Source organism: Phocoena sinus, chromosome 14 (genome assembly GCF_008692025.1).
Source record: "Phocoena sinus isolate mPhoSin1 chromosome 14, mPhoSin1.pri, whole genome shotgun sequence".
Taxonomy (NCBI): Eukaryota; Metazoa; Chordata; class Mammalia; order Artiodactyla; family Phocoenidae; genus Phocoena; species Phocoena sinus.
The window spans coordinates 27,085,592-27,110,538 of record NC_045776.1 but is presented as its reverse complement, the minus strand read 5'-3'; the positions used below and the strand labels follow the sequence as shown (position 1 = coordinate 27,110,538).

The 24,947-nt window shown below is 47.3% G+C and overlaps 1 protein-coding gene and 1 pseudogene across 2 annotated transcripts in view; both read right to left on the bottom strand.

Moving 5' to 3' along the window:
• The window catches only part of LOXHD1 (lipoxygenase homology domains 1), a 199,897-nt gene that overhangs the window by 49,048 nt on the left and 125,902 nt on the right, over nucleotides 1-24,947 (bottom strand). For both annotated transcript variants that reach the window (XM_032602844.1, XM_032602845.1), the window contains 5 exons: nucleotides 24,189-24,305; nucleotides 23,289-23,451; nucleotides 19,472-19,626; nucleotides 15,287-15,496; nucleotides 15,028-15,163 (listed from right to left, as the gene is read on the bottom strand). In XM_032602844.1, coding sequence (XP_032458735.1) covers nucleotides 15,028-15,163; nucleotides 15,287-15,496; nucleotides 19,472-19,626; nucleotides 23,289-23,451; nucleotides 24,189-24,305 — 781 coding nt within the window. The remainder of the gene's footprint in view (nucleotides 1-15,027; nucleotides 15,164-15,286; nucleotides 15,497-19,471; nucleotides 19,627-23,288; nucleotides 23,452-24,188; nucleotides 24,306-24,947) is intronic.
• On the bottom strand, nucleotides 7,283-9,258 carry LOC116739006 (annotated as a pseudogene).

Sequence of the window (24,947 nt, the reverse complement as noted above, 5' to 3'; positions counted from 1 at the left end):
TTTAGGTGTAACATTAGATTGTTTATGAGACTTTTCTTGTTTCTTGAGGTAGGCTTGTATAGCTATAAACTTCCCTCTTAGAACTGCTTTTGCTGCATCCCATAGGTTTTGGATCATCATGTTTTCATTGTCATTTGTCTCTAGGTGTTTTTAGATTTCCTCTTTGATTTCGTCAGTGATCTCTTTGTTATTTAGTAACGTACTGTTTAGTCTCCATGTGTTTGTGTTTTTTACGTTTTTTTCCCTGTAATTGATTTCTAATCTCATAGCATTGTGATCGGAAAAGATGCTTGTTATGATTTCAATTTTCTTAAATTTACTGAGGTTTGTTTTGTGACCCAAGGTGTGATTTATCCTGGAGAATGTTCCGTGCGCACTTGAGAAGAAAGTGTCATCTGCTCCTTTTGGATGGAATGTCCTATAAATATCAGTTAAATCTATCTGGTCTATTGCGTCATTTAAACTTGTGTCTCCTTATTAATTTTCTGTTTGGATGATCTGTCCATTGGTGTAAGTGAGGTGTTAATGTCTCCCACTATTATTGTGTTACTGCTGATTTCCTCTTTTAGAGATGTTAGCAGTTGCTTTATGTATAGAGGTGCCCCTATGTTGGGTGCATGTATATTCATAATTGTTATATCTTCTTCTTGGATTGATCCCTTGATCATTATGTAGTGTCCTTCCTTGTCTGTTGTAACATTCTTTATTTTAAAGTCTATTTTATCTGATATGAGTATAGCTACTCCAGCTTTCTTTTGATTTCCATATGCATGGAATATCTTTTTCCATCCCCTCACTTTCAGTCTGTATGTGTCCCTAGACCTGAAGTGGGTCTCTTGGAGACAGCATATATACAGGTCTTGTTTGGTATCTTGTTTATACAGCCAGTCTATGTCTTTTGGTTGGAGCATTTACATTTTTTAAAACATCTTTACTGGAGTATAATTGCTTTACAATGGTGTGTTAGTTTTTTCTGTATAACAAAGTGAATCAGTTATACATATACATATGTTCCCATATCTCTTCCCTCTGGTGTCTCCCTCCCTGCCTATCCCACCCCTCTAGGTGGTCACAAAGCACTGAGCTGATCTCCCTGTGCTATGCAGCTGCTTCCCACTAGCTATCTATTTTACATTTGGTAGTGCATATATGTCCATGCCACTCTCTCACTTTGTCCCAGCTTACCCTTCCCCCTCCGCATGTCCTCAAATCCATTCTCTAGTAGGTCTGCATCTTTATTCTTGTCTTGCCCCTAGGTTCTTTATGACCATTTTTTCTTTTTTCTTTTTTTTTTTAGATTCCATATATATGTGTTAGCATACGGTATTTGTTTTTCTCTTTCTGACTTACTTCACTGTGTATGACAGACTCTAGGTCCATCCACCTCACTACAAATAACTCAATTTCATTTCTTTTTATGGCTGAGTAATATTCCATTGTATATATGTGCCACATCTTCTTTATCCATTCATCTGTTGATGGACACTTGAGGAGGTGGACTTTGGGAGCAATGATATATTTTTTTTTCCCTTTTTCTCTTTTTGTGAATGTGTGTGCTTCTGTATGTAATTTTGTCTGTATAGCTTTGCTTTTACCATTTGTCCTAGGGTTCTATCTGTCCGTTTTTAAAATTTTTTTCCTAGTATAGTTTTTAGCACTTCTTATCATTGGTGGATTTGTTTTTTGGTTTGTTTGCTCTCTTCTTTCTTTCATTTTTATTACTTTAATATTTTTTTAATAATTATTTTTTAAAATTATTTTATCTTTTTCATTCTTTCTTTTTTTCTCCCTTTAATTCTGAGCTGTGTGGATGACAGGCTTTTGGTGCTCCACCCAGGCATGAGGGCTGTGCCTCTGAGGTGGGAGAACCAAGTTCAGGACATTGGTCCACCAGAGGCCTCCCAGCTCCACGTTTGATAACTACCTTAAATGTAAATGGAGGGCAGGTCCACGTCTGGTGGTATGTTTTGAGGTGTCTGTGACCTTATGATTTTAGGCAGCCTCTCTGCTAATGGGTGGGGTGTGTTCATATCTTGCTAGTTGTTTGGTATAGGGTGTCTAGCACTGTAGCTTGCTGGTCGTTGAGTGGAGCTGGGTGTTAGCGTTGAGATGGAGATCTCTGGGAGAGCTTTCACTGTTTGATATTACATGGAGCTGGGAGGTCTCTGGTGGACCAATGTCCTGAACTCAGTTCTCCCACCTCAGAGGCACAGGCCTGACACCCAGCTAGAGCACCAAGACCCTGTCAGCCACATGGTTCAGAAGAAAAGGGAGAAAAAAAAAAGAAAGAAAAATAAAATAATTAAAATAAAAAAATTATTAAAAATTAAATAATTAAAAAGTAATAAAGAGGGGCTTCCCTGGTGGCGCAGTGGTTGAGAGTCCGCCTGCCGATGCAGGGGACACGGGTTTGTGCCCCGGTCCAGGAAGATCCCACATGCCACGGAGCGGCAGTGCCCGTGAGCCATGGCCGCTGAGCCTGCACGTCTGGGGCCTGTGCTCCGCAACGGGAGAGGCCACAACAGTGAGAGGCCCACGTACGGCAAAAAAAAAAAAAAAAAAAAAGTAATAAAGAAAGAAAGAAGATCCACCAATGATAACAAGTGCTAAAAACTATACTGAAAAAAAAAAGAAAAGGACAGACAGAGCCCTAGGACAAATCGTAAAAGCAAAGCTATTCACACAAAGAAACATACACATACACACAAAAAGAGAAAAAGGAAAAAGATATATATGTCTATATATATATAAAAAGGAAGAGAGCAACCAAATCAGTAAACAAATCTTCCAATGATAATAAATTCTAAATACTAAACTAAGATAAACATAAAACCAGAAACAAATTATTTGCAGAAAGCAAACCCCAAGTCTACAGTTGCTCCCAGAGTCCATCACTTCAATTTTGGGATGATTCGTTGTCTATTCAGTTATTCCAGAGATGCAGGGTACATCCAGTTGATTGTGGAGATTTAATCCTCTGCTCCTGAGGCTGCTGGGAGAGATTTCCCTTTCTCTTCTTTGTTCGCACAGCTCCCAGGGTTCAGCTTTGGATTTGGCCCCGCCTTTGCATGTGTGTAGGTCGCCTGAGGGTGTCTGTTCTTCGCTCAGACAGGACCGGGTTAAAGTAGCAGCTGATTAGGGGGTTCTGGCTCACTCAGGCCAGGGGAAGGGAGGGGCACGGAATGCGGAGCGAGCCTGCAGCGGCAGAGGCCAGTGTGACATTGCAACAGCCTGAGGCGCGCCGTGTGTTCTCCCAGGGAAGTTGTCCCTGGATCACAGGACCCTGGCAGTGGTGGGCTGCACGGGCTCCCAGGAGTGGAGGTGTGGAGAGTGACCCGTGCTTGCACACAGGCTTCTTGGTGGCTGCAGCAGCAGCCTTAGCATTTCATGCCTGTCTCTGGGGTCTGCGCTGATAGCCGCGGCTCGCGCTAGTCTCTGGAGCTCGTTTAGGCGGTGCTCTGAATCGCCTCTCCTCACGCACCAGGAAACAATGGTCTGTCTCTTGTCTCTTCGGCAGCTACAGACTTTACCCGGACTCCCTCCCGGCTAGCTGTGGCACACTAGACCGTTCAGGCTGTGTTCACGCAGCCAACCCCAGTCCTCTCCCTGGGATCTGATCTCTGAAGTCCGAGCCTCAGCTCCCAGCCCCCGCCCGCCCTGGCGGGTGAGCAGACAAGCCTCTCGGGCTGGTGAGCGCTGGTCGGCCCTGATCCTCTGTGCGGGAATCTCTCCGCTTTGCCCTCTGCACCCCTGTTGCTGCTCTCTTCTCTGTGGCTCCGAATATTCCCCCCGGCCTTCCACCCACCCCCCACCCCCCCACCCCCCCACCCCCCCACCCCCGTCTATGCCAGTGGAGGGGCTTCCTAGTGCGTGGAAACTTTTTCCCCTTCACAGCTCCCTCCCTAAGGTGCAGGTCCTGTCCCTATTCTTTTGTCTCTGTTTTTTCTTTTGCCCTACCCAGGTACGTGGGGAGTTTCTTGCCTTTTGGGAGGTCTGAGGTCTTCTGCCAGCGTTCAGTAGGTGTTCTATAGGAGTTGTTCCTCATATAGATGTATCTCTGATGTATTTGTGGGGAGGAAGGTGATCTCCACGTCTTACTCCTCCGCCATCTTGAAGTCTCCGCAGCCTTTTCTTTTCCACTTAGAGAAGACCCTTTAACATTTCTTTCAGGGCCGGTTTAGTATTTATGAACTTTTAATTTTTGTTTGTCTGAGAAGTTCTTTATCTCTCCAGCAAGAATGATAATCTTGCTTGGTAGAGTGTCCTATGTTGTAGGTTTTTCCCTTTCAGCATTTCAAAGATACCATGCCACTCCCTTCTGGTCTACAAAGTGTCTGCAGAAAAATCAGCTGATAGCCTTATGGGCGTTCTTTTGTGACTCTTTTTTTCCCCAGTGTCTGGTCCTTTTTTTTTTTTAATTAAAGTATAGTTGATTTACAATATGTGACTCTGTTTTTCTCTTGCTGCCTTTAGAATTCTCTCTTTGCCTTTAACTTTTGCCATTGTAATTACATGCCTTGCTGTGGGTCTCTTTGGGTTCATCTTGTTTGGGACTTTCAGGGTTTCCTGTATCTGGATATCTGTTGCATTTCTCAGGTTCGGTAAGTTTTCAGCCATACTTTCATTAAATACATCTTTGACCTTTTTCTCTCCCTTCTCCTGGGATCTTTACAATGCGTGTGTTAATGTGCTTCATGTTCTCTCAGAGGTCCCTGAAACTCTTCTCATTTTTTAAAATTTGATTTTCTTTTTGCTGTTTTCATTGGATGATTTCCATTATTCTATCTTCCATATCACTTATGCATTCTTCTGTATCACCTAGTCTGCTGTTAATTCCTTCTAGTGTGTTTTTCATTTCAGTTATTGTACTCTTCAGCTCTAATTTGTTCTTTTTTTATATTTTCTAGTTCCTTGTTAAAATTCTCAGTGTTCATCCATTTTTTCCCCTTAGTTCAGTTAGCGTTCTTATTTCTAATGCTTTGAACTCTTCATCTGGTAAATTATTTACCTCTGTTTTATTAGTTGTTTTTTCAGAGTTTCTGTCTTGTTCTTTCATTTGAAACACATTCCTCTGTCTTCGCATTTTGCTTAACTTTCTCTGTCTCTATGAAATTGGGTAAAACAGTTACCTATCCCAGTCTTGAAGGGGTGTCCTTGTGTGGGAGGAGTCCTATGCAGTCTGTGTGTGCCCAATGGCTTTGGTGAGAGAGCTGGATCTGAAGTCAGCACAAGTCATGTCTTCCCTGGGGTGTACGGGCAGCTATCACCTTGGTGGGAAGTGGGGCTGGAGATGGAGAGGCTAGAGCCAGAGCCGGTTATGAGCCAGGGCTTCTGCTATGCTCAGTGGCCAACACCACCCTCTTGGGGTTGGGGTCAGGTCCCAGGGTGCTGAGGCAGAAGTCCTGAGGGTCAGGTCCAAACTGGTTCCGTTCCTTCTAAGTGGGTTCTCCCCCCTCCCAGCATTAGCACCTTTGTCCAAGAGGGGAGTAGTGTTGGAGCAAGAGAGGTCAGAGTGGGCACCCAGGGTGGGCCGGGGCATGCACTGGCTGGTCCTGGTACGTCGGTCAGAGCTCCACTGTGCTCTTGATCTACCATCTCTGCGAGTGCCAGTAATGGCCACGCTCACCCTATTCAGATGAAGTGCCAGGTCCAAGCTGGCTCTGTCCCCCACAAAATTGCATACTCTCCTTGGCAATGCCAGCCTTCACCCTAGTGGAGCTGCACTGGAGCTAGAGGGGTGGAGTGGGTGCTCGATGTGGGAAACAGGCTGGAGTCCTGGGAAGTGTCAATCTGCTTCCTCTGCCTTGTTCCTGGGAGTAAGCAAGCCTATGTGCAGAGTCTAGGTTTCTTACAGCCTCCTGTTAGTCCCACTGGTTTTCAAGCCAGTTAAGGGAAGTTGTCTCCTTGGTGTCAGACCCCAGGGCAGGGGTGTCCAGTATGTGACTTGAACTGCTCACTCCCCAAGTGTAATCATCCCCTCCTCTTCTGTGTTCCCTCCTAGGGCACAGGTCCTGACCTGATCGATTCTCTTCCCTTCCTGACTTCCACATGGATCTTTCTTTACAGCCTTGGTTGATGTGTCTTTCTGCTAGCCTCCAGTCTATTTTCAGTGAGAACTGCTCCACATGTAGATGTTTTTTTTCTGTTTGTTTGTTTGTTTTTGCGGTATGCAGGCCTCTCACTGCTGTGGCCTCTCCCGCTGTGGAGCACAGGCTCTGGACGCGCAGCCCCAGCGTCCATGGCTCACTGGCGCAGCCGCTCCGCGGCATGTGGGATCTTCCCGGACCGGGGCACGAACCCGCGTCCCCTGCATCGGCAGGCGGACTCTCAACCACTGTGCCACCAGGGAAGCCCCTGTAGATGTATTTTTGATGTGTTTATGGTGGGAGTTGAGCTTGGTCTCCTCCTACTCCACCATCTTGATCTCCTCCCTCCTAAATCCTTAATTTCTTATATTCCCAGGAATAAAGCTGAACTTTGAGCCATAGTCAAAGATTTTCCCAAAGTAACCAATGATCCTTACAGATTTGAGGAGGAATTTAATATAGTCATTCAAACTCATCAACCTGGTTTCTCTGACATATCAGCTAGTGGTGATATTCAGTTCAGTGAATATGCTTGGTGGTGAAGGCCAGGCCCAGCACTGAATGAAAACTGTTAATTGGGGCTTTTCTGGTGGCGCAGTGGTTAAGAACCGCCTGCTAATGCAGGGGACACGGGTTCGATCCCTGGTCCAGGAAGATCCTGCATGTGGCAGAGCAATTTAAGTCTGTGTGCCACGACTACTGAGCCTGCGCTCTAGAGCCCACTAGCCACAACTACTGAAGCCCGCACGCCTAGAGCCCATGCTCCACTGCAATGAGAAGACCACGCACTGCACCAAAGAGTAGCCCCCGCTCGCTGCAACTAGAGAAAGCCCACGTGCAGCAACAAAGACCCAACGCAGCCAAAAATAGAAAAATAAATAAATAAATTTATTAAAAAAGAAAACTGTTAATTGGGAAAATCCTGAAAGGTGTCTAGACTCACAACTGGGAAGCCATCCTGCTATTTCACTATAGAAATACCTTGAGGACATTGCAAGTTCAGCTTCAGACCACTGCCATACGGCAAATATTGCAATAAAGTGATTCACATAAATTTTTTGGTTTCCCAGTGGATATAAAAGTTATGCTTATGCTAGACTGTAATCTATTAAGTGTGCAATAGCATTATATCTATAAAAACGACATACCTTAATTTAAAAATACTTTATCGCCAAAAAATGCTAACCACCATCTGAGCCTTCAGTGAGTCATAACCTTTTAGCTGGTGGAGGATCTTGCTTCGGTGTTGGTGGCTGCTGACTGGTCAGGGTGGTGGTGCTGAAGGCTGGGGCAGCTGGGGCAATTTCTTAAAATAAGACCACAGTGGGGCTTCCCTGGTGGCGCAGTGGTTGAGAGTCCGCCTGCCGATGCAGGGGACGCGGGTTCGTGCCCCGGTCCGGGAAGATCCCACATGCCGCAGAGCGGCTGGGCCCGTGAGCCATGGCCGCTGAGCCTGTGCGTCCGGAGCCTGTGTTCCGCAACGGGAGAGGCGGCAATGGTGAGAGGCCCGCGTACCGCAAAAAAAAAAAAAAAAAAAAGAAAAGAAAAGAAAAATAAGACCACAGTGAAATTGGCCGCATTGATTGACTCTTCCTTTCATGAACAATTTCTCTGTAGTGTGCAATGCTCTCTGATAGCACTTTACCCACACTAGAACTTCTTTCAAAATTGGAGTCAGTTTTCGCAAACCCTGTTACTGCTTTATCAGCTAAGTTTAAGTAATATTCTGAATCTTATATTGTCATTTCAACAATCTTCACAGCATCTTCACCAGGAGTAGATTCCTTTTCAAGAAACCACCTTCTTTGCTCATCCATAAGAAGCAACTTCACATCTGCTGAAGTTTTATCATGAGATTGCAGCAATTCAGTCACATTTTCAGGTTCCACCTCTAGCTCTCTTGCTATTTCCACCACACCTGCAGTTACTTCCTCCACTGAAGTCTTGAACCCCTCCAAGTCATCCATGAGGGCTGGAGGCAACTTCTTTCAAACTCCTGCTAATGCTGGTATTTTGACCTCTTCTCATGAATCACAGATATTTTCAGTGGCATCCAGAATGGTGAATTCTTTCCAGAGGCTTTCAATTCACTTTGCCCAGATCTAATAAAGGAATCACTATCTATGCCAGCTATAGCCTTATAAAATGTATTTATTAAAGAAGAAGACTTGAAAGTCAAAATGACTCCTTGATCCATGGGCTGCAGAATGGATGTTGTGTTAGCAGGCATGAAAACAACATTAATCTCACTGTACATCTCCATCAGAGCTCTTGGGTGACCAGGTGCATTGTCAATAAGTAGTAATATTTTGAAAAGAATCTTTTTTTGTTTTTTTTTTCTGAGCAGTATGTCTCAACAGTGGGCTTAAAATATTCAGTAAATTATGCTGTAAAGTGATGTGCTGTCATCCAGGCTTTGTTGTTCCATTTATAGAGCATAGACAAAGTAGATTGAACATAATGCTTAAGGGCCCTAGGATTTTTAGAATGGTGAATGAGAATTGGCTTCAAATTAAAATCACTGGCTGCATTAGCCCCTAACAAGAGAGTCAGCTGTTCTTTAAAGCTTTGAAGCCAGGTATTGACTTCTCTCTAGCTATAAAAGGCCTAGATGACATCTTCTTCCAATATAAGGCTGTTTTGCCAACATTGAAAATCTGTTGTTTAGTGTAGCTGCCTTCATTACCTTAGCTAGATCTCCTGGACAACTTGCTGCAGCTTCTACATCGGCACTTGCTACTTCACCTTGCACTCTGATGTTATAGAGACAGCTTCTTTCCTTCAACCTCATGAACCAACCTCTGCTAATTTCAAACTTTTCTTCTGCAGCTTCCTTACCTCTCTCAGCCTTCATAGAATTGAAGAGTTAAAGGATTGCTCTGGATCAGGCTTTGTGTTAAGGGGATGTTGTGGCTGCTTTGATCTTCTATCCAGACCATGAAAACTTTCTCCATGTTTGCAATGAGGCTGTATCACTTTCTTATCATTCGTGTGTTCACTGGAGTAGCACGTTTATAATAATTTCCTTCAAGAACTTTTTCTTTGCATTCACAACTCTTGGGTGCAAGAGGCCTAGCTTTCAGACTGTCCTGGCTTTCAATCTACCTTCCTAACTAAGCCTAGTCATTATAAGCTTTTGACTTAAAGTGAGAGATTTGCAACTTCCTTTCATTTGACCACTCAAGAGGCCACTGTAGGCATTAACTGGCCTAATTTCAATATTGTTGTGTCTCTGGGAATAGGGAGGCCACAGGAGAGGGAGACAGGGAATGGCTGGTTGGTAGAGCAGTCAGAACATGCACAACATTTATTGATTAAGTTCACTATCTTATATTGGTTCACCTATCTTATATAGGTTTGTGGCACACCAAAACACTTACAATAGTACCATCAAAGATCACCCATCACGGATCACCAGAACAAATATAATAATAATGAAAAAGTCTGACATATTGCAAGAATTACCAAAATGTGACACAAAGACAAGGAAAGGAGCAAATACTGTTAGAAACATGGCGCCGGTGGGCTTGCTCTACACTGAGATGCCGCGAACCTTCAATTTGTAAAACACGCAGTATCTGTGAAGCGCAATAAAGCAAAGTGCAATGAAACGAGGTATATGATCAGGCTCAGGCAATCGCTAGGTGACTTCGTCGGGCGAGTCCTAAGGCTTTTCCAAAGCCTGTTGATTGCAACAAAATTCAGGCTTGCACACAAAAATCTGATGAACCTGTTCATAACTATTATAATTGACTTCAGATTATTGATTCCACCTGAGTAGCTTTTAACTCTGTGTTTATTAATAGCTAAACAGGAAACTTTCCCTTCTATCAAAAAAGGACCAGGATGGAATGGTAAACTGTGTCCACTCCAGGTTAGTTAACTTGGCACACCAGCTCTCTCGCACTCTAGATGAGCCACCTAAAAGGAGGACCACCAAAATTCTTATTCTTCATCGCCAACAACTGAAGGCCCCTAAACAAAACCTAAACTCTTTAGTTTCTGCTATTATGGCAAACATACAAGACATTGGAAAAGAGACTGCTACAGATTTAAGTGCTTCAGGCACCTTCAGACCTCCAACGTTCTCCCAGTTCTCAGACAGGGCTCACAGAAAATACAGGAGCTCTGCCCAATCCTCCCTCTTAATCAGCTCGGAGAAACATTTCTCCAGGTTGGGAATGAATCTCTCCCAGTCCTGTCACGGAGCCACACTCCCAATGCTCAACCCCCCTACTCAAGCAGCCCCTGCCCCAGAGTACTAAAACACTTCAAATAGTGGGGCTCTCTAATGAACCTCAAAGAGGTTCCTGTCTCTGAACCTATTCCCTTTTGTTTAGGCCCTTTGAGAAATACACACCCTTTTCTCCTTTGTTCCTCCACTCCCATTTATTAGTCCAAGACTTCTTAGTGAAGTATCATGTTGGAATTTCTCCCCCAAAGGGGAAATAATTCTAGAACTTGACAGTAGTCATCAAATCAGCCAACCAGATGAGTTAAATGACCCTTTGACATTTTTTATTTGTTCCACCTCTGACAGTAGTAGAGATGATTCTGGAAACACTGATGATTTGTCCCTATTGAATCAGCTACCAGCTTCCTTAAGGGCAAAACCTCCAACCAATACTGGCAAAAATTCACAGTGTACCTCCCACCAAGATTCAGATAGATCCCCAAAAATCTCTTCTCAGAATTCATCAATATCGTATAAGTGAAGAAGCCCTTCAAGGCATAAAGTCAATAATAGAAGACTGCAAGGCTCAAGGCTTCATTATTTCTTGTAGTAGCCCCTGTAACTCTCCCATTTGCTGGTGAGAAAACCTAAGGGTCAAGGGTAGAGGTTCGTCTTGGACCTCGAGCAATAGAAAACAGTTATCCCTCAACACCCTATTGTTCCTAAACCTCAAATGTTACTAATATTCATTCCCACTGAAGCAAATTCTTGACTGTAAATGATTTATGCAGTACATCAATTAGTATTCCAGTTGATGAAGCTAGCCAATACCTTTTTGCATTCACTTGGGAAGAAAAACAATTCCCCTGGACAGCAATGTTTCAGGGTTTTTCTAGGAGTCCTTTTTTCTCACAAATCCTGATGGCTGATCTGGATGATATAAATTTCCCTAGGGATCTACTTTGTTGCAACACGTGGATGATTTGTTTCTTTTCTCTCCTTCTCAAGCTTCCTCATAAGAAGACAGTGTCTACTTGCTAAAGCTTTTAATCTTGAAGGGATATAAGATTGCCAAAGAAAAGTTGCAGTTTGTCCAAACCTTGTTTCAATATTTAGGGCATTTTATATCACAACAAGAGCTATACCTAGTTCCAGATAGACTTCATGGTGTCCCAAGTTTCCCCAAACCCCAAACTAAGCACTGACTGCTCAGTTTTCTTGGGCTACTTTGTTATTGCAAAAATTGGATTCCAAATTTCTCTCTTATGGCCAAACCTCTGTATGTTTTACTAAACAATAACAACCGTGACCTAATATTATGGGAAGAACCAGTTACATAGCTTTTAAGACCTTAAAGGAGAGTCTGATGAACCCACCTGCCCTTGGGCATCCCAAATGGAAATCAGATTTCCTTTTCCCTTTTGGTATATGAAAAGGAAGAGGCTATCCCTGGGGTATTTACCCCAAAACACAGGGACCACCATTGGCCCATAGGGCATTGTAGCCAGCAACTGGAGCCTGTGCCACTGGGATACCACCTTTGCCTTAGAGCCATTACAGCCACTGCCCTTTTGGTTAAGGGCTACTGAGAAAATCATTGTGGGATCTTCTTTAACCATTTTTGTACCTCATGAAGTAGAAGCCCTCCTGAATTCTCATCATACTCAACATTTCTAAGTCAGCCAGCTCACTTCCTATGAAGTCCTTTGGTTAACTGCTCCTCACATAACTTTGGTTTTTTTAAAAAAAATATTTATTTATTTATTTTTGGCTGTGTTGGGTCTTCGTTGCTGCACGCGGGCTTTCTCTAGTTGCGGCGAGCAGGGGCTAGTCTTCGTTGTGGTGCACGGGCTTCTCACTGCGGTGGCTTCTCTTGTTGCGGAGCGTGGGCTCTAGGCGTGCGGGCTTCAGTAGCTGTGGCACGTGGGCTCAGTAGTTGTGGCTCGTGGGCTCTAGAGCGCAGGCTCTGTAGTTGTGGCGCGTGGGCTTAGCTGCTCCGCGGCATGTGGGATCTTCCTGGACCAGGGCTCCAACCCGTGTCCCCTGCATTGGCAGGCGGATTCTTAGCCACTGCGCCACCAGGGAAGTCCCCACGTAACTCTTTTACGTTGTAATAACCTTACCCTGGCTACCCTTCTCCTCTCCCTCTGTGATGAAGTCCCTCACCACTCCTTAATGCTGATGGGTCACCTCCTGACTCCGCCTGGTGATTTTCAGGAAATTCTTTTGGGTAATGTTGACTTCTCATGGTTCATTGATAGTTCTTATTCAGAAGGTGACAAATGACAATGCGCTGGGTATGCTATTGCAACTCCTTTTGATGTTGTTACCTATGGCTACTTCAGCCCTGTGGTTCATATGGTTACTCAAAAGTGATCTCCATAGGTTACAATCTTACACGAGCTCGTAATTTAGCCAAGGACAAAACTGTCAATATTCATACTGAGAGTAGATATGCTTTTGGAATAGCTTGTGATTTTGGAATGTTGTGGGGAGAGCATGGCTTCTTTACTTCCAGTGGAAATAAAATTTAAAATGATCCCTATGTTCAGGAATTATTGGATGCAATGTTTTAGCTATTGATAAGATTCTGAGGCATTCTAAACGTGACTCTTTGGAAGCTGAGGGAAATCACCTTGCTGACATTTCTGCAAGGAATGCTGACCTTAACGGAACTGAAAGAAGTCAAACCTCTGTCATGGTCCAAAGGGATGTTTCCCCAAATGATAACATAGTGAAACTGGCTAGAGAAGCCCAACAATTGGCCTCAGAAAAAAGAAAAGCAAGATTGAAAAGTCAACAGTTGTTGGTTTGATAAAAAGAGAAAGCTCTGATTTGGACCAAATAACAACCCAGTCCTACTAGAGATCTAAAATTCCCACTAATCACCATTGTACATGCATTAAACCATTGGTCTACTGGCAAAAAGATAGCATCCATGAATCAATAGCAGTGAGGAAACATTAACAAGGCCACAAAAAGTGCCTACCTCACTATTCCACTTATCTGAAATACAACCCAGGGAAGCCTGTTTGTACTGCCCCTGGACATTTTAAACCTCCTAATGGACCATTTGAGGTCTGCTAAATGGATTTCATACAACTTCCTCCATCTCATGGAGATAAATATCTTTCAGTCATGGTCTGTATGTTTCACACTGGACTAAAGCCTTCCTTTGCAGACAGGCTACTGCCTCTTCTGTGGCTCAAGTCCTTTTGGAAAAGATTCTCCCTACCTGAGGAACTCCTCTCGAACTTCACAGTGATTGAGGAATTCGTTTTGCTCGTCAGGTCCTTTGACAAGTCTGCACTGTTTGGCTGGTTTTACTTCACTGTGCTTATCGCCCTCAATGCTCTGGTTAGTCAAGTGCACTAACGGCATTATTAAGACTCAACGGCAACATTTGTAGAAACCTTCCAAATACCTTGTCCAAAAGTTTGCCATTGATCCTTCTAAATCTTAGATCCACTCCTTTTGGAATTCACAAACACTCGCCCTTTGAGATAGTCACAGGACACCCAAAGCTCTTCTTGGCTTCTGCTTTTTCTGAGCCACAGCCAATAAAAGGAGAGATATTCTCATACTGATTCTGTTAAAAATAATCGTGTTTTTTGTAGAGCAACCTTTTCACAGCGTGCTCTCTGGGGACAAAGACCTTAAGCATCACACCTTACAGCCTGGATAGTTTGTCTATTGGAAGAGATATCTCCAGAAAGACTATCTTCAGTCTTTCTGGAGAGGCCCCTATCAAGTACTGCTAACCAACACTTGCGCTGCCAAACTCCCGGGAATAGACTCTTGGATTCATGTGACAAAGAAGGCTTCCAAATCCTGATTGGACTTGCACATCATCTAGTGAGGTGAAAGTAAATATCTCCTGGAATTGAAGCATACAATATTTGATGAGACAACTTTCCCAAGATATCCAGATCAGGTCTGTCAGAAGTTTCTTTCCAAACCTTGATGATGACATAACACTTCAGATAATCTCCAGAGTCTATTATCTTTGTAACATAGACTTCAGATTAAAACAATGCTCGAGAGGTCTCTCTCCTACCCCTCCTTGTTACGCAAATGTGATCTCATTACGATTCCAATCTGTGCACTTTCTCTCCAACATGGGACACTATACCCAGGAAAGGCCCTTCCTGACGTTAAGGGACAAAAAGCTGATGAAACCAGAAGACCTGACTCTTGATCAGCGATAATTTCATAGAAAGGTCTTGATCAAGAGGAGAAAATATAAAAAATTAATAAATAGAAACCTCAATTACATAGAGTCAGGAGACCAGAAGAGGGAGCGCTCATGCCTTGTGACAACAGGCAGAGCCCAACAGGAAGAAGAAAGACTCCTCTTCTCTCCTGGCAACAACTCAGCCAGTGAACAGCCATGGACTCTTCATTTACTGCAGCCTTCCCAACTTCATTTTCTCCTCTATAAAAGAGTTCTTCTCCCGTTGTTCTATGGGGAATTGCACGTAGCTTGCCCTGGTTGCAGATTCCAAGCTGCAATTCTCTGCTGATCCTGAATAAACCCATTTTCACTGGAGAAATGACTGGCAATCTATTTGTTTTAGGTCAACATCTCTCAGTTCACAGGGCTATTGTGGGGATGGAAATAGACAACATGTGAGGAAACTGTGTGCAAATTACAAAGTGTTAAATGTAGGTCAAATGATGGTGGGGTCAACACATGGCCTGTCCAAGAACAGTTGAAACACATCCATGTGCCTGCTCCTCCTCTGATGAGTTCTCTGCTTGACTTACCTGGGCCTTCCTGAACGTAGTCAGCCATGGGCCCTGTCACTGTGGCGATGTCGATATCGGCCATCTTGGAGCTCAGGGTGATCTCCCAGAAGTCAGCGGGGCTGCTGCAGTTGCTGCTCCGGTCCCCAGTGTACTCCTGTCCGGAGGAGCACAGCCCAGGCCCGTTACACCTCTGGCACCCTGTGTTCCACTGAGCCACCCCAGGTATGAGGATAACAGGCCATGGCTGAACCAAGCCCCCCGGCTGCCTTTCACGCACCTTCTCATAAAAGAGCCTCTCGAGCCGCCCGTCCTCCTTCTTCAGGGACAGCCAGCGCCCGCACAGGAACAGGAACTCGTCCTCGTTGGTGTCGTTCCAGATCTCCACCTTCTCCACGTACCAGTCTGCACACAATTTGGTGTTGTCGTGGCGGAGCTTGATCTTGTAGATGACACCCAGGTCAGCAGCCTCGATGATGAAGGTGTCGGCCTGGGGAGTCCAGATGTGTGGACTTGGGTGGCGGGGCACTCCCCACCTCCACCCACTCCAACCCCATCCATCCAGTACCTTCCATCCCCCTCAACTGTTGGGCTGAACAGACCCTTTCTAGCCAGGAGCCTTCCAGGCCCAAATCCCTAACGCAGAGAATTTGGTATTCCAAGGCCTCGCTTCCACAATGGCCCCGTTTTGCAGTCCGGCTCCTCTTGGGATAAGCCCTGTGGGTGTTTGGAATATGGACCCTGACGAGCTGTGTGAGTGGGGTGCTCAGCCTGGTACCTGGACATCCTTAGTTATGCTGAGTATTGGCTTGAGGTCAGGTGGGAGGCTGGACGGTAAGAGCTATGGAAGAGGTGAAATCTTTCTGAATAATGAGAGGGGGCTTGAAATTCCCAGGGGAAGCTGGCAGCTGGAGGAGCCAGGTCAGGCTGCAGGAGTGCAGGCAGAGAGGGGAAAGGCTGTGGCGGGGGCCAGGCTGCGGAGAGCACAGGGCATATCACCTGGACTGTGGGTTCATGAGGGATTTTGTCAGGGGGTGTGACACTGGCCCCTCTCTGTGTCCCTGATTATATCTTTAGTGATGTGACATTGCACTCTTGGGTGCTTGCATTCTTTTAGGATTGCTCAGTGAGATGTGGAGTTCTAGAAGTGGGGTCAAAACACAGCCGGCAGGAGCCTGGGGAGGGGGAAGAGGGAGAGGTGACCCTGAATGACACCCACTTCCCTTCTGAAAGATATGCTAAGTCCCTGTGCTGAGTGCTGGGAACCCAGGGATGATAGGACACCCTGGGCTCCTCCTCAGGACAGCCCAGGTGGTGGGAACAACCACCTGCGTGAGGACTAGGGGCAGGGCTGGCAAGACTTGCCAGGTGGAGGCATTAGGCTGAAGTTGGGGGGCTGGGCCTTCTAGGCAGCCAGGGCAGGGCAGGCTGCGGGCTGAGGAAAGTGCGGGTGGATGGTGTGATGCTGATGGCGGCTGTGGGCCTGTGCAGGCCTTGGGGCACTGGCAAGTGGCTGAGTCCATTAGAGCAAAAATGGGTACACCTTACGACACAGCAATTCCACTTTGCATCTGTCCTGGGGGGACACCTTCATACGTGCACAAGGATGCTTATTGCAGGATATCTTTTTACAGTGGAAAATTGGGACCCACCTCGGTGTCCACAGTGCTTAGGGAATGGTAAATAACCATGGCAATGTCGTGTGTGGAATGTTATGCGTGCAGTGGTTACAAAGAACAAGACGACAACATCTGTGTTTGACTCTCCTGACACATAGATTTCGAAGATATTCCATTGCATGCAAAAAGCACGCATATATGATGATGCCTTTTATGTAAAAAGTCAAAACCACAGAGCAGCACTCTGTATTTCCTATGTGCGTATGTGCACAGATGCAGAGAAAAGGCTTGGAAAAAAGTGGAGACAGGAGAAAGTGTGGAGCATTCTGGAAACTGGGGCCCAGGGGGACATTCTATGCAGGCTGGCTAGGCAGGCAGTGAAGGTTTGTGAATCCCATGAAAGGCTCAGACCAGATCTGGGATCAGTGGGGAGCTTGACAGGTTGAAGTGAGGGAGTGACTCGGCCACCTTTGGAAGGGTTAATTGGGGACAGCTGGAGGATGGATTGGATTTCAGGGGCCTGGAGCAGGGAGACGAGACTGGCTCACTAAGCAAGGTGCAATAAGGAAGGGCTGAGTGGTGACAAAGTTGACCGGGCTGATCTGAGAGTTATTTAGAAGAGATCCTCTCCACGACTCTCCAAGATTGATTGGATATGGGTGGGAAGGGAGTGCTGATAGGGAGAGGGGTGTCCAGGTGACTCCTAGATTCTGGAGCAAATAAGTAGAGAAGTGGAAGCTTTTAGATGCTCAGCAGTGAACTTAAAGTCCTAACTCATCAGTGACTGAGCCAGAAGTAGCTGCAGCTCCCCCAGTGGGACATCAACACAGGAGGGAAGGAAGAGAAAGGGATGAGGCAGAGACTTTTCTTGTGATGTCATAATTGCTAAGAGAGAAAAAAATCTGAATCTAAATACAGAGGAGAATGGATTGCATCACCTTCATTTATACCTTCATTCATTTATTTACTCAAAAAATATTTATGCGCCTACTCTGCTAGGCCCTGTGGATTTAGCCACGAACGAGCGACCTGTCATCCGTATGGCGCACGCTGCTGTCTGATGGTGCATTTTCCAGGCACTGTGATGAGCTACAGGGAAGGTGGTTTCTCCCAAGCCTCAACAACAGCCAGCACTAACAAGGAGCTAGCTTCATGCCAGGCATGGTTCTAGGCACTTCACATGTTTTAATTCAGTGAACTTATTTTATGGTGGAGGAAACTGAGGCACAGAGATGCTAGCGAACTTGCCCAGGATCACACAGCTAGTCAGTGTCAGAGACAGGAGCTGAACGCATGTGATCTGGCCCCAGCCGCAGGTCTGGGCACGCCTGCGCCGCGTGGCATGGCCACGTGCCAGAGCAGCATATGTGAGTCAGCCTGATAATAACGTCCCTACTTCAGAGTCAGGCACACCACATGAGTCACTTGACCTCCTTGTTATTCTATTTTTCCAAAATGAATAGACCTCCAATTAGCTACCTTGTAAGTGTGGCAAACAACTATATTGTGTGTGTGTTATAAATTTTTTCTCCCTGATACAAAGCGCTCTTCTATCTCTTGTTCAGTTTTTCAGTTCAGGCGTCTAAGTAGCTATTCCCATTCCAGAAGCAGTAAACCAAAGCTAAAGGTAATGGGGTCATATTTGGATGATAGAGCAAAGGCAGCCCTGGGGCCTGACTCCTCCCAGACCTCGAGGTCAGGCTGGGGCTCCTTCCAGGGGGTCTGGCTCCTGGGGTTACCCACCAGCTGCAGACCTGCTTAGTGACACCTGCTCTTCTTGGCCCAGAGCTACTTTCCTCCTCACCAAGTTGCGAATGTTTCAGCACTAAAGGTCATGCCTGGCTGGGGGTCGGGCTTAAGGAGACCCCTGATAAACACCCGCTGGTTGATGTGGGAATCTCCCCAGGCACTCGGACACAGGGAGGGCTGCAGACTCAGTTAGAGCCAATCACCTTGCTTTCATCCCCACAGCTGTAGCCTGGTCTGGGGGTTTCGGCAGATTTCGGTGAACGGAGGGGGAAGAGAGGCCGAGGGACAGTGAATGGGGAAGGCGGCAGGGGCACCTTCCAGAGAGGGGATCTCTGGCGGGGAGAGGGAGGCCAAGCTGGTGGGAAGGCAAGTTTGGTCGGATATCTTCTTTTTTGTAAAACCACTGTTAGGTCAGAGCTGGCAGGGCCTTGGACACCATCCAGTGGGGTGGTTTTCAAGGCTTTTCCGTAGCCACAGAGACCCTTGCTTAATAGAGGGCTTTCTTGGCCCTCCAATAGATAGGCCAGGTCAGAGTGGACCCGTGCGGGAGGAGTGGCTGCCTGTCTGCTGCCCCTACCCTTCTGTGGCTCCCGTGCTGCCCAGCCTCGGTGCTGCCCAGGACTCTGCACAACAGTTTAGCTGATTCACATCAGCCTCCTTATTTCACAGATGAGGAAACTGAGGCCAGAGATGCTCAGCCACGTAAGGAGTGGATGGCAGAACGAGGCCTCCAGACCCCTAGTTCAAGCTGCTGTCCGGGCAACACCGCCACTCTGCAGGCGCTCACCACTCCGCAGGCGCTCACCACTCCATGCTCGTGACCCACTGCAGTGAGCTGGATTCTTTGAAGACAACCCAGTCCTCAAAGCCCCACCCCTACTCCACTTGCTCAAGCCCCACCCCTACTCCACATGCAGGACCCTGCGTAGGCTGAGAGAAGGGGAGCAGACTCTGTGGGGGGCAAATGCCCACATAAGGGTGCATGACATCCCGCAAAGTTCCAAGACAAGAAGGGCTGGCCCCTTTCATCGCCACCCCCCATAATGATAACGCGACACGGAGGAGAGGGGCGGGGTAACTCGGCGGGCTCCGCCTACCGTTCCTCTCTCGAATTTGTTGGTGCGGTTCTCAGACTTGCCGAGGTACCGCTCTCCCGTGTCCCCGAGGTCTCCATAGATGGTGATGTAGACCTTGGCGTCCGTCCCTGCCCCGGGAACGTTTCCTGTGAAGATCTGCACCGAGTACAGCACAACTGGGTGGGCAGCCGGACAGACAAAGGGAAGAAAGGGATGGCATTGTTTAGGTTTGGGGGAACTGGATTTGTAGGCGGTATTCAGCTTGTGGCCCGGGACTCCAGGAGAACTGAGTGTCCTCCTTTTGTCTGTTACGCACATTCTGCTACAGGTCGGAGTGGCTTCACCAGTGGGAAGTTTACCTCTAAGAGACCCAAGGGATGGAGACTTTTCCAGCCCCCTCAAACCATCCACCCCTCCAGCTGCTTACAGCTTCCGGGGGAAAGACTCAGGAAACTGCCTGACACACATGCACACCGTGGTCACTAAATCTATCTACCGTGACACACTGACAGTAAGGTGCCTTCCCATGTGAGGGTGACCGGTATCAGTGCCAGATCCTTCTAAACGGTTTATGGAAAAAAATCAAATATTTTTGAAAGAATAGCTTCCCCTCAGTGTCTTTCGTATTTTCATTTACTCTTCAACCAGCCTGCCCCCAGCACTCCAGGGAAACCCCCCTCACCAAAGCCACAGTCACTGCCATCCACTCCTTTATCTCCTATGGCCTTTGGAAAGGGCTCAATAAATACTGGTGTGACAGTTATTAAAAGTTATTCAGGAAAATGAAACTAAACACTGTCTTGTTTTTGTTTTGCTGCTATACACTCATCAGGGAAGAACAAAGTAGCCCCTTTCCCAATCCGCAACCCCAGGAGGGAAAGGCAAGGCTTTGGTTTTAGGAAGGCTGAGATTCTTTGTCTCCTCTCCATATTCCTTTATCCTCGGAGCTTTGGAGTTTCAGGCCAGGGAAGAAGGGACTTAGCTGGATTATCCCCAAGGGGAAGGAGGAAAGTTGTGGCTTTGAGGTGAAGGCGGAAATGGTCCAACTGGGAAGAAGGTCAGTTTCCCCAGCCTGGGAGCAGGTGAGGGTTAGAGAGTCCCTATGGGTGGTAGGAAATCCTCACCTGCACAAAGGGGCCCAATAAGGAGACAGCTGCCTGGCTTATCTGGGGACCTTGAAGCAAGGAGGCCTCCAGGACTGAAGAGAGGGTTCTTTTGGGCTTCCCTGGTGGCACAGTGGTTAAGAATCCGCCTGTCAATGCAGGGGACACGGGTTGTGAGCCCTGGTCCGGGAAGATCCCACATGCCGTGGAGCAACTAACCCTGTGCACCACAACTAACTGAGGCCTGCGCTCTACAGCCTGCGAGCCACAACTACTGAAGCCCGCGTTGCCCAGAGCCCGTGGCACCGCAACAAAGACAAGCCACCGCAATGAGAAGCCTGCGCACCACAATGAGAAGCCTGCGCACCACAATGAGAAGCCTGCACGCTGCAATGAAGAGTAGCCCCTGCTCACCGCAACTAGAGAAAGTCTGCACGCAACAACAAAGACCCAAAGCAACCAAAAATAAATAAATTTATTAAAAAAAAAAAAGAGAGAGAGAGGGTCTTTTGACAAAGCCAGGGTCCATGGAGAAGCATTGCTGGCCATCCAGAGAGACGAAACCTGCATGTCGGCGGGGGAGCAAGCAGCAGCAGTGTCACTGAGTGGCAGGAGACCACAGGTGTAGGTTGTTCCCACCTCAGACTAAGGCCAGGGCCCCTGATGTGAGCCTCAGGATTTTTATAAGAACCCTAGAAAAGGGGATGCCCCCTCCTTGCAGTGACTGAGATGGACTTTTCTTACCAACCCTTGCAAGTGGGCTCAAAACCACATGTAATTAAATGTAGGAGAGTAAGGTGACGTGAGCTTGCTCTTACCGGGTTGGTATGGAACACGCTCATGCCAGAACACGGTTCCTATATATTACCCTCATTTTCCCTTGGATTCCACAGCATTATTCTTTCCTGCCTCTCCTTCTGCCTCTCTGGCTGTTCCCTGAGCAGCTTTATAGGTTCCTGATCGTCTGCCTACCCTCGGATGCCCACATCTCCCAGGACAGTCCTCTTACCCGGCATGCTCCGGGTGTTGACGTCTGTGAGTTCCCCGCGGCTGCATCTCCAGCCCAGTTCCCTCCTGTGCTCTGGACCCACACCCCCATGTCCACCTTGACTAGACCACAGAGCACAAACTCACATCCAATCCTGAACTCTGCCCCCTCCCTACGTCCCCTTTCCCACCCTCCCTTCTCTGCCACCCCACCCAGCACTGTGCTGGCTAAACCTCCTTGGTGCACTGCTCTCACAGGCTGTCCCCTCAAGGACAGGACCAGCACCCCCACCTTGCTCGGCTCAGCTCAGAATCTGGCCAGCATTTCACGTGCGCATTAAACAAATCCTCTCGTGTTGAAAAGAGTCAACATCTCCCACGCCTGTCTGGCTAATACTGACATGAGGTAACATTAGGAATCTTGCCACGGTTTAGACACGACAGTCGACTGTCCCCACCCCCCTCATTTTTTCTCCCCATCCATTTGCTGGCTGTGCGCTCAGCCCTGCTTCACACCTGGGCGGGACCTCTTCTAGGAGCCCTCATCCCAGAGTGGGGTGCTGTGTCCCCAGGGCTGCGATTAAATGGCCTTCCTGCCCCTTTCTCCCCACCCCCGAACCCCCGCCACTCTCTCCAGTCCTTTGGGAATTAGGAAAACTGATTCAGCGTCCGGGTGCTGAGCAATGTGGTCATGCAGTCAAATCCTACTATTCCTGGATCTTCCTCCCTCCCTATCCCACCAAGGCCACACAGCTCTCCGTGGAAAGATGTTTCCCTAGAAACACCACCCAGCACAGAGAGGGTTTGTGGCATGTGATTAATACAGAACAGCCAAGTGTGCCACCGGGCCAGCTTTCCTGGGCATCCTCTGGGATCCAAGGAGAAAAGGGAATTATCCACCAGATTCAATAGCAAAGCAAATTTGGAGAAAGGGATACGGGTAGGGAAAGGCATGCTATTGAGGAAACACTTGTTTTTCTCTCTGAAGCAAATGGCAACTCAGACTACAGGAAATGTGAGAGCTATAGCAGAGGCTCAGCTGAGGCTGAGGGCTGAGCCTGGAGCAACACCACCCAGCAAGAGAAGGGAGAACGGCACTCAGGGGCCGGCCAGAGAGGTAAGAAGAGAACCAGAAAATGGTAGTTCAAAAGCAAAGGAATGAGAGCAAGAAGTGTGTGGTCAGGCTGGGGCAATTCAGGCAGAAAAAACCTCATCAATGAGAACAAGCAAACTGGTGCATACAGAAAAGAAACCCATGACCTTGGACACTGAAGCTGCACCTAGCCCCTGAGAACAAACACACCGCAGCTCCAGTTCTGTACAAAGCCAGGATGCTATTTGATTCATACTCGGTTGGGACAGTTGGATCCAGCAAGAGCAGAGAGGACCAAGCCCTGTAGATTAGTAGCCAAATTAACTAAGCAAGGGAGAGAACAAGGACCAGTACAGTCCAGGCACAGGAGGGCACACATTTGGATGTATGATCACACTGTCAGACCGGGAAAGGATTTGCGCACAAACCTCGGAGTGAGATAGCTGAGTACCTTTGAAGAACAGCCCTGCCATTTATTAGCTGAGTGAACTTCGGCAGGTTACGTAACCTCTGTGAGCCTCAGTTGCCCTCTCTATGGAGTGAAGATAATTATAGACTCTACCTCCTGGGTGCAAAGGCTCCGCCCAGCACAGGGCAGGCGCCCTACAAGGGAGGGCTCTGCTGACAGTGTTGAGGGCGATCACACCACACTTACTGTCCAGAGGCTCTTCCACTTCCTTGTAGACTTGCCTTAAAGACCCATCTTTCATGTATTTCTCAGTGAAGATATCATAAGGGACCAGTTCTCGAATGGTCTTCTTGTCGTCCTCTGAGGTGGCAAGCCATCGATCACAAGGGAAGGTCAAGGTCTCTGTGCCCTGGGATGAGGAGGAAGGAGGAAACTGAGCCCTTAGTGTGGAAACTGCCAACTTCAGTCATTCGTCACCGTGTCAACACTCATGGGGACCAACCAAGGACAGGGGTGATGGAGCCCTACTGATAATACAAAAGCCACAGAGGAGCCCCACCCCCACCCGGCCTGCCCCAATTCCGGCAGATCCAGTCTTACTTAAAGCACTTTCCACACCATGTCAGGGGTAGGCTCTTGAAGGTGGAGTTCCCTGAGTCACTTAAAAATAGATATCTGAACCCCATCCCAGAGACTCAGACTCAGCAGGAAAGGGGAGGAAGCTCTGTTTTTTTTAAACTGCTCCCAGCTCCCAGCTCATACCACAGCCATGACTGACAGCTGCTTCCTAGGTTTAGAATTTCGTGGTTTTGGAATGTTTTCCAAGTTGGTTAGGTGGGTTTCTTTCTCTGAGTTGACCTTGAGTTGCAGGAAGGGCACACTTGGTCACTCACTGGTAGTATGGCTTTGGGGGTGGGGAGCAGAGACATGGTTGCCCAGACCCTCCTCCTTGACCCATAAGCCAGGTTCTAAAAGATTCTGCCTTGGACCTGAGTTAGTTCCTGCACTCAGAGTGAACTGGCTGAATTTTCCTTAGATGATTTTATCTCAACTTAAAAAGGCTACCATTTCTCACAAAGAATCTGTCCTTAATCTCTTCCGAAAAGGGACAAAAGAAACAGCAGGACAGATCAGTCAGAAACTCACATCTTTATCTGGGAGGATCCTGCGGATGTCCACGTGGGAGCAGTGCCAACCAGGATTTATACCCGTATTATCATGGCCAATCCGAATTTTTTCAATGATTTCTCCCACGTCTTCTAACTTTGGAAAGGAGAAAATGTACCAGATGTTGGCTGAAAGGTCCTGGAAAGTACAACTTCAGCAAAACCCTGCCTCCCCAGGGCATCCACCCTTGAGTCCCTTTGAACTTCCTGGGGTCACTTTCTCCCAGTATGTTCCCTCCTGTCCAGTCAAGCCAGCCCCCTCCCTCCCCTACATATGCCCTGCTCATCCCTCCCTTCCTCCCCCAAAGCTTAACATCAGCCTAGACTTCAGAACTCAGTTCACTCAAGCTCTGGGAGGCTGCCCCCCCCCTTTTCATGGTGGAGCCCAGCTCCTTGTCTTCTAGCAGTGGCTTAAGAACTGACTGGGGGGTATCAGAAGATGAGTTCTAGTTCTGCCCATGCCCTCTCTTACCACCCTTACCTTCTCCTTGGCCCCCAAGAGCCCCCTTCATCTCCAGCCACTCCTCTTCTATAGCTCTCAAATTCCAGTCCCTCAAACTCTACATTCTCTTGTCACAGGGCCTTTGCACATGCTCCCCCTGCCCCTTCCCTTTTCTCTTCTTTACCTAAACCAGTGTTTGTTCAACCTCATCATTCAGGTCTCAGCTCAAGGATCACTTCTTCAGGGAACCCCCTTGACCACCTTAAGAAAGTCAAATCTCTTCAGGTTAGGGTCTGA